The 9,390-nt window shown below is 47.1% G+C and overlaps 1 protein-coding gene across 2 annotated transcripts; it reads right to left on the bottom strand.

Moving 5' to 3' along the window:
• Positions 1-862: 862 nt before the first annotated feature.
• Positions 863-8,619, bottom strand: LOC116600272 (olfactory receptor 6Q1). Of its 2 annotated transcripts, XM_032360422.1 has the most exons (3): positions 8,345-8,619; positions 2,487-2,603; positions 863-2,395 (listed from the first exon to the last, which is right to left on the bottom strand). In XM_032360422.1, exon 3 carries the CDS (start codon positions 2,300-2,302, stop codon positions 1,349-1,351), a length of 954 nt encoding a protein of 317 aa, XP_032216313.1. In that variant the 5' UTR covers positions 2,303-2,395; positions 2,487-2,603; positions 8,345-8,619; the 3' UTR covers positions 863-1,348. The 2 variants fall into 2 exon arrangements, with proteins under 2 accessions (XP_032216313.1, XP_032216312.1); XM_032360421.1 differs by having other exon boundaries at positions 863-2,603.
• Positions 8,620-9,390: the final 771 nt, after the last annotated feature.

Genomic DNA, 9,390 nt, shown 5'->3' with positions numbered 1-9,390 from the left:
ATATATAATATTCAACAAATGAGATGGTTTTCAAAATGTGTGATTTGTGCCCTCTACCAAGCATTAAGCAACAGCTAAGACACCAGGTGGGGCAGGGGTGTAGAGACCGTGATCCTATGAACACCGTCATATAATGTGTCCGTTCTTGGCCAGACAAGAAACACCATCTCGGAAAATCCATCCTTACCCTGACCCAGTCAAGCTCCACATTTTCCTCTTCCATATTCTATAATTTCTGGAATGAACATTCAAATGGTGATTGTAAATGTTTAAGAGTATACCTATCTAAGTGTAGGGAATAATTTGAGTTAAAATTGTCTTTTAAGGCTTACTTCAAGTGAGCTGACATTGTCATACAGATCTTCTTCAATGCATCTTCTTAAATGCATTTTGAAAGCAGTTTGGTGAAAGGGACAGGTGCATCTGTATTTCAAATCAGAAAATGTAGCTACGAAGAAATAAGTACATAGATCACACAGAAAATCTGCTGTGGTTCTGGGGACTTCATGGTGGAAACGGCTGGCTGCCAAAATTTGTCCTCTCCTTTTTCTCAACAATAATCAAACTGGGGCTGGGTATCTGGCTGCCTAGCTAAGGACTGTTTTTAGCAGCCTGGCAATTAGATGTGACTTATGGCTAGCTTCTTACCAAGAAACCAATGATGGTTTCTACATCTAGTGGAGAAACTTTAAGACGGGGGGGTTGTTTCCTCTGTGATCTATCCTCAGCCTTCTTGCTCTCTAGAACCCTGTGTTCACCATGTAAATAACAAGAAGCCCCTAGAATGGGCTTCTACTAGTAGTGACCAACTACTCGGTCACTGTAGCACAAAAGGAGTCATAGACAACAAATATGGTGTGACTATATTCTAGTAAAACTTGATTTATTGACACTGAAATCTTAATTTTATTAAAGGATTATGCATCATGAAATATTATTCTTCTCTTGATATGTTTACAATCAAGTATTAAAAGTATAAAAACCATTCTTAGCTCCCAGGTCATTAAAAACAAGTGCTGAGTTGAATTTGGCCCACAGCCCTCAGTTTGCCAACATCCTAAGGGATGTTGACCCTACGGATGGAAGAACTTGGTTCTTTGAATGCCTGTTGACCAGAGCCACTCATCAGCCTGGAACACTCACTCTGGACTGGTCCAGGAAAGAGGAAATCTTCCCTCTTTAAACCACATTATAGTTAGATGTCTCTTGTTATAGCAGATGAACATTTTACTTTAACTGATACCTAATCCATGGTTCCTGACTACGCAGGTCACTGCTCTCTCCCATAGTCCTCTCCACCCTCCTTCTGAAAAGCCAAGTCAAGGAAACTAGGTCCTCACCTGCCTCCTCACTGACCTCCCCAAGACCTGAAGGAAAAGACTCGGCCCAGAGCTCCCTTCACCTCCTTGTTTCGAAGACTGTAGATGAGGGGGTTGAGCATTGGTGTGACAATGGAGTAGAAGACAGACACCACCTTGTTGAAGTTGATGGAGGATGCCACTTTGGTCCGGACATACATAAAGAAAAGAGTGCCATAGAAGAGGCTCACCACGGTCAGGTGAGCCACACAAGTGGAGAAGGCCTTTCTGCGCTCAGCAGCTGAACGGATATGCAGCAACGTCCAGACGATATTGCCGTAGGACACAGAAATGACCGTAGAGGAGGCCAGAAGCACCGCCAGAGAGACTAGAAAATCTGTGGTCTCCTTCAGGGTGACATCTGAGCAGGACAAGGCTAGCAGGGGCGAGGCATCACAGAAGAAGTGGTCGATGACATTGGGGCCACAAAATGTCAGCTGGGACATGAGGTAGATAGGCAAAATAGGTGTGAGGAGGCCCCCCAGCCAACAGGCAGCTGCCAGACGGATGCAGGTGCCCCATGACACCAAGGCCCCATAACGGAGTGGCATACAAATGGCCACATAGCGGTCATAGGCCATGGCAGCCAGTAGGAAACACTCGGTTGCCCCCAGGAAGGTAAAGATGAAGAGCTGGGACAGGCACCCAGCATAGGAGATATTCTTGCCCCCACCAACCCCAATAAAACCAGCCAGCATCTTAGGCACTGTCACTGAAGTATACCAAATTTCAAGGCAGGACAGGTGCGTCAGGAAGAAATACATGGGTCTTCGTAGCCGATGGTTCAAAGCCACCACCAAAATGATGGCCAGGTTCTCCACCAAGGTGAACAGGTACATGGTGAGAAAGAGTGTAAAGAAGAGGAGGCGTGCTTCATGCACCCCAACAAAACCCACCATGACAAACTCTGTTACATGGGTCCAGTTTGGGGAGTATGGCTGCATGTGTGGGAGTAGAAGTGAGGACACTCATGGCCTCATAGGAGAAGACAATTCAAAGAGAACCAGGGAGAATGGTGCACTGAGACATCTTTCATCCTGGAAAAGGAAAGCAAAGTCAAGACACTGTCCTTGCCCTCAAATAATATATAGTCTATAAGGAGGTCTAGAAAACAGGCAATTTCAGTACAAAATTTAAAATGCTGTATATGGATGGGGATATTATGGGAGGAAATAGCAGAGAAGCTCCACCAGTCTGGAGGAATCCAAGAATATTTTCTGGAGGAAGTGTTGTCTCAACTGGAACCTGGAAGATAAGGATAAGTGAGTGAGATAAAAGAGATATAAAAAGACCACAGCAAGGGGGCACCTGAGTGGCTCAGTCAGTTAAGCACCTCCCTTCCCCTCAGGTCATGATCCCAGGGTCCTGGATCAAGCCTTACATCAGACTCCCTACTTCTCCCTCTGCTCCTTCCCCACCTCATAAATAAATAAAATCTTGAAAAGAGAGAGAGAGAACACAACAAATATAAAATTCCAGATACCAGAGAGAACACCATGCATTTGGGAAACGTTAAGTAGATACAGGTCACCATGGAAGTTAAAAAGCTTGGCTTTCTGATCAAGCATACCTGGCTTTAAATACCAAAGAATTTAACTACTAGACCAATGAAATTTTAACATAGATAATCCCTCTAAAGCCTTTAGCACCAGGTTTGGGTCAATACACAGTAGAGAAAAGTTTAAATGTTGACTTCTCCTGGAGCCCAGTATGGAGGGAAGACAGCGCTTGTCGAGCCTGAGGAGCAGGCGAGGACATCCTGAAGATCGAGGAGCCAAGTTAAGGGAAAGGACAGAGCCAAGCTTCAGTCTGAGGACAGACAGCCTTGAGGAACTTAAGCAGAGGAGCAAGCTAAGCCCTCTGCCCTTCATAAGAACTACGTTTGCTGTACCAAGGCAGCTTTGGCTTGGTGTCAAATCCTTGGTGCCACCATCCTTGGTGGATGGATGAAGAAAAGACACAGAAAATAGGTGGGAGGTTTTTGCAGGTGCAGCATGGGGTGGTGATGGCCATGTGCATGAGGCCTGGGGAGTGAACAGGGCCATCAAGAGACAGAATAGGGCACCTGGGTGACTCAGTAGGTTGGGCGTTGCTCTTCATCTCGGGGTCCTGGAATCCCCACACGGGACTCTCTGCTCAGCGGGGAGTTGGCTTCTCCCTCTCACTTTCCCTCTGTGTTGTCACTCTCTCTCAAATAAATAAAGTTTTTTAAAAGAGAGAGAGACAGAATCAACAGGATTGTGTTTGAATCCAAGTTCCAACATCAACTTGAGATACATGACCACGGGCAAATCACTAAATCATTAAAAACAGATAATTAAAAAAAGAAACCTAGAGGATGCAAACTGGTGCAGCCACTGTGGAAAAAAAGTATGGAGAGTCCTCGAAAAATTAAAAATAGAATTACGCTATGACCCAATAATTCCGCTACTGGGCATTTACCCAAACAAAACAAAAACACTGATTCAAAAGGATACATGCATCCCCGTGTTTATTGCGACATCCTCTACAGTAACCAAACTGTGGAAACAGCCCCAGTGTCTATCGACTGATGAATGGGTAAAGGTGTTGTGGTGGATGGACAGCATGGGGTTTTACTCAGCCTCCAAAAGGAATGAAATCTCGCCATTTGCAACAACACAAATGGATCCAAAGAGTAGAGTGCTGAGTGAAACATCAGTCAGAGAGAGACAAAAACTGTATGATTTCACTCATATGTGGAATTTAGGAAACAAAGCAAATGAATAAAAGGGGCGGAAAGGAGGTACCTGGGTGGCTCAGTGGGTTAAGCCTCTGCCTTCGGCTCGGAGTCTTGGGATCGAGCCCCGCATCGGGCTCTCTGCTCAGCAGGGAGCCTGCTTCCCCCTCTCTCTCTGCCTGCCTCTCTGCCTACTTGTGATCTCTGTCTGTCAAATAAATAAATAAAATCTTTAAAAAGGGGTGGGGGGGGCGGCGAGAGGGAAAGAGACAAACCAAGAAATAGATTGTTAACTGTAGAGAACAAAGAGACGGTTACCAGAGGGGAGGTAGTCTGGGGGCGGGGAGAGGCTGAAATAGGTGAAAGGGATTAAGGGTTTTTATCGTAATGAGCACCAAGTAATGTATACAACTGTTGGGTGACTGTATTGTACACCTGAAACCAATATAACATACATGTTAACTATCCTGGAATTAAAATTTTTTAAATAAAAGAGGTGAATGAGAAGAACAAGAGGTGAATAAGAATAAGAGAAATAGATTGTTTTCGAGTAAATGAAAGAATACAATGTCTCCATTATACAGCGGTTTAAAATCACAGCCCCAAATCCTTTGACATTCTTATTTAAAAATGGAGACTGTGGCCACTTCCCCTGAACCCAGGCTGGGAGACTGCTTGACTACAGAATGAGACAGAAGGCATGCTGTGCCAGTTTCCAAGCCCAGGTCCTAAGACACGGATTCCTCTTCCTGCTTTGTGGAACGCAGGCACACGGTATGAGGAAACCCAAGCAACCTGCAGAAATGCCCAGGCAGGAAGGACCTGAGCTCGCGGCTCTGAGGTCCAGTGAAAGTTGCACGGACAGCCGGCCAGGTGACTGAGCCATCTGGGAAACAGAATGTTAGCCCCCAGCTCAGCTAGCCCAGCAGACACCACCAGACTCTCCTGCTAAGCCATCCCCCACATTGCAGACTTATGAGCTAAATAGGGAATTGTTGTTCCTTTAAGCCACTAAGTTTGGGAGTGGATAGGTTAGCAGCCATATGTAACTGAAACTACGACATCCTGGTTCTGCAACCTCAGGTGAATTAGTCACTATCTTGGACCCTCTGGAGGAAGAGGTCTTATGTCTTGCCTACACTCACAGATGCCTACACTGGGGTTTGAACTCAGGTTGACAAGATCTAAAACCCTCGCTCCTTCCCCTAAAAAAATAATTAAGCGGGTTCCTGCTGGCTTCAACATTGCATGATTTCCCGGCAACAGCAACGAAAGTGCATAGAGACCCAGTCAGGGAAAGGTCAGAGTCCTCAGATTCCAGCATGCATCTGCCCCATGCCTAAATCCACAGCAAATGGTCTATAAACACAGGCTTCCTGGCCAAATCACAGCATCGCAGCCCCAGACACTTTATACTTCTGCGGGCTCTAGGACGTTTCAGGACACAATCTCTGCACATTTCTCCCCTCTGCAAGCTGCCTTATAATGTGGTAGCTTAGGAGCAGGGCTACCCTTAGGAGCAGGGCCATCCTCACTGATGTTCGCAGCACTGACACGCTGCAGAAGCCCAATTTGACTTGCTGCATTATAAACAGGCTTCATCGTTATTATCGTTATTATCCCAGACCCTAATCTCTACTTAATAAAGTAAAATGAAGCCGAGTCTTGGTTTCCAAAAGCGCAGTATTTAACCTTCATGATCGTGCGGATCATCGGATCATCTCTTCCTCTGTTGCCCAAGACCCAATTGCGTTCCTTGAGAGCCAAGACCCTACTCAAGCTGTCCAATGGATTGGATCTTTATACTGAGAAATACACTCAAAAACTTCAAATGTGTAAAATACATGAATAGACGTCCCATTACCTCGTTTACTAATATATATTCATTCCCTCTCATTCATTAAAAAAGGAAGAAAGAGTCCTCCAATCATGAAACTGTTGGCAAATGTTGAAATCGACAGCATTTGAAACTGATTCATCTGTAATTTACAGATGTGGTTTACCCAGACTTAGGTTCCTGCCACTTCCCCAGTCACGCACTCCTCAAGGAGACCCTGGGTGTCAGGCATTGTACTAGGCACCAAACCTAGTCACCAAACCTAAGAGTTCATGAGCCTTGCTCTTGAAGAGCCCAGAGTCTTTCGTGGGATACAGGGAAGCATCCAAGTGCTATCACACAACGCGATGAGCTCCTTTTCATGCCTCTGGGAGAACAGAGCGAGGGCAGTTAGTCTGGCCCCGAAGGAAGACAGGCTAGGTGAGATCAGAAAAGAATTTCCCAACCACATGACAGTGAGGGACAACATAATCCTGCACTGACAAAAATCAAATCCTTGACTGACAAAATCCTAAGCCTAGGGCACCAGGGGTTCTCAGTCCATTAAGCATCTGCCTTCAGCTCGGGTCATGATCTCAGGGTCCTGGGATCCAGTCACAAGTCTTGTTCCCTGCTCGGCGGGGAGTCTGTTTCTCTCTCCCCCTCCGCCCCTCCCCCTGCTCACGCACTCTGTCATGTGTGCACTCTCTCAAAAAAATAAATAAATAAAATCTTAAAAAATAACAATAATAATAATAATAATCCTAACAATCCGGGTTCAGCAGAAGAAACTGGGATGGGCCAGGGAGGAGAGTTGTGAAAGATGAACCCGTGAGAGGATACTGTGGGGTCCCCACAGAGGCAGGAGGGCAAGACAGCAGAGCCCCATTCAGATGTCAGACTCCTCAGTGCCTTCATACCCCAGGTCCACCACCTCCTAACCAAATTGAGATTAAAAAAACAAAAAAGCTATTTGTTATGCTCCACAAATAAGTGAAACCACATGATAATTGACTCTCTCTGCTTGACTTATTTAGCATGGAGGACATGGGGACTTAGAGTGGAGAAGGGAGTTGGGGGAAATTGGAAGGGGAGGTGAACCATGAGAGACTATGGACTCTGAAAAACAATCTGAGGGTTATGAAGGGACGGGGGGTGGGAGGTTGGGGTACCAGGTGGTGGGTATTATAGAGCGCACGGATTGCATGGAGCACGGGGTGTGGTGCAAAAATAATGAATACTGTTATGCTGGAAATTAAAAAAATAAAAAAATAAAAATTAAAAAAAAAAAAATGAGAGGGTAGGATAAGGTATTCTCTAACATACCTTCAGGCTATGAAAGTTTTAAAGTTCATGTCTGAATGTACGTTCCAGAATGTTCTATACTTTCTCATCTTACAGAGATATAGAATCTTCAGTCTGGCATTCAAGGTTAGCTTTCTTTTCTCCCCCCGCCCTAATAAAAGTGTCATGACCAATAAAAAAAAAAAAAAAAAAAAGCAAAAAGACACCTAGACCGAGGGCAACGGCCAACCCAACTGAATGCCTTTCTCATGGACTCGTGTGAGTCACCAGGGATGTGTTCAATGAGGAAAGCTTTCTGGGTGAGTTTCAGGAGGAGCAGCAGCCCGATGACCCAGGCTTTGTAGACGCAGGACTGTCCTGGGTTTCGTGCAGTTGAAAAAACAAGCTCAGAGACAGCAAGTGACTCGTGTCAGATCAAAGAACTAGGACGTGACAGAGATGGGACATAAATGTCCACAGGCCTGACACAAGAGCTGGCCTCCCCTCCCCCTGCCCAGGCCACCTCGCTCTGCCACAGCCTCTCACTGCATCCCGGGAGCTGCCTGCCTGTGAGGCGAGCTCCTCTGGACAGGTGTCCTGCAGGCTCTGGGGCTATTAACCCACAGGCCTCCTCTCCGGGTTGAGAGGACACCAGCCAAGGGCATGTAGGGAGCAAGGGGCCAGCAGGGAAGGGACAGTCACAGGGGACAGTCATGAATGTGACTGAGTGCAGAGAGAGGCCGCACAGGCGCTCGGCGAGGTTTTCCCTGACAAATATGGAAAAACAGTTAGGGGCTCAGGCAGGAGAATCCAAACTGCATTCCCGCAGCTGTTTGCATGACCAGCTCCCTGTCCCCTCCTCTCTCCGCCTGGCCTCCGGAATGCTCGTCCCCAGCGGTGAGAAGGGCTGCCCAGAGAACTCACTAGCATGCAGGCAAAAATTTCAGAAAACAGCCACTACCCCAGGGCAAGCAGGCAGTGGTGGGTGGGCTCCAGGAAGCTAGGCTCCCTGCTCCCACTCACTGCATGCCCCCTTCTCTGCTCCTGCAGCAATGGGACAACCATGGCCCATCTCACACCTTCCGGGTGTGGACAGCCCGGGTTCCCAGCACAGCCTCTGAAGTTAGGGGAGCAGAGCTCGGCTCTGGCACCATCAGGGACCAGCTCTAGGTCAGGAAAGTCACTTACTCTCGCTGAACCTCAGCTTTCTCAACTCCATGCAGGGGACACGACACACAGATTTGCAGGGCTGGTCTAAAAATGGAAGGAAACAGTAGGACGTGGCATTCAGGGCCTTTGCTCTTCTTGTCTTTGTTTTCTGCCCATGTGGCTTCCTCCTGCACTTCCTGCAATTCTCTGCATAAGGACATTTGAGTAGAGGACTGTTCTGACCGTCTGCCTGAAAATGCAACTCCATCACCCTCTGACCCCCTTCTTGCCTTGACATTTTTCTCACAGCCTCAATGTCATCAGTTAGACATTTATTTGTTTGGCTATAACAACACACACACACACACACACACACACACACACACACAGCTCCTTGAAGACAGTGCCTTTGTCCACAACTGTGTTGCCAGTGTCAAAAGGAGTCACTAGCTTGTAATCTGCATGCAATCAGCTGTGATGGACTAAAGGACTGGGTACATGTTTGAGCGTCCTGCTGAGCTAAAGTGCTACTTCCTTTCCACCTTCAGCTACTGGTCTCAAGACAACAAGAAAGCAAGGAGGCTCAGCAGCACTTCTGGAAGGAAGCGTCCTCCTGTGTGGGTGTGGATGTCTCTGCAACCCTCCTACCCATCCGCTCTAAGACACCAGGTGCCTATGGATCTAGGCTAGCCCGCTCCCACTGGCCCGTGGGCGGAACAAGTGGAATTGATTTTACATATCATTTCCTTTTCTTAGCTACTGACCTTGCTTTCAAACTTCCTGAAAAACTGTACTATCTCAGCTCCTTTCAAACTCCGCTCCACTAAGCCCTCGAAAGACCTCTGTGGCCAGGTAGCTGCGAAGGGGAAGAAAGAGACCTCGCATGGGAGGCTCCCAAGAGCCTTGCTTCAACGAGCTAGTAAGTGACAGAGTCTGGAGGAGAATACAGGCCAGCCTGACCCCACAGCCCACCATCTTTTCCCCATGCCACCTCCCCGGGGCTTACTTAGCATTCCTACCACCAAATCTGACCAGTTAACTGAGAGCTTCTCGCATTATTCTGGTAGTTTCTGTACTGAGTAGGC

This window comes from Mustela erminea, chromosome 9 (genome assembly GCF_009829155.1).
Source record: "Mustela erminea isolate mMusErm1 chromosome 9, mMusErm1.Pri, whole genome shotgun sequence".
Lineage (NCBI taxonomy): Eukaryota > Metazoa > Chordata > Mammalia > Carnivora > Mustelidae > Mustela > Mustela erminea.
Note: the sequence above shows the minus strand (reverse complement) of the source record. Positions and strands in the feature narration are given on the sequence as shown.

Excerpts from the sequence above, each read along its gene's own strand:
- LOC116600272 (XM_032360421.1), bottom strand. The coding sequence starts at position 2,302 with ATGCAGCCATACTCCCCAAACTGGACCCATGTAACAGAGTTTGTCATG.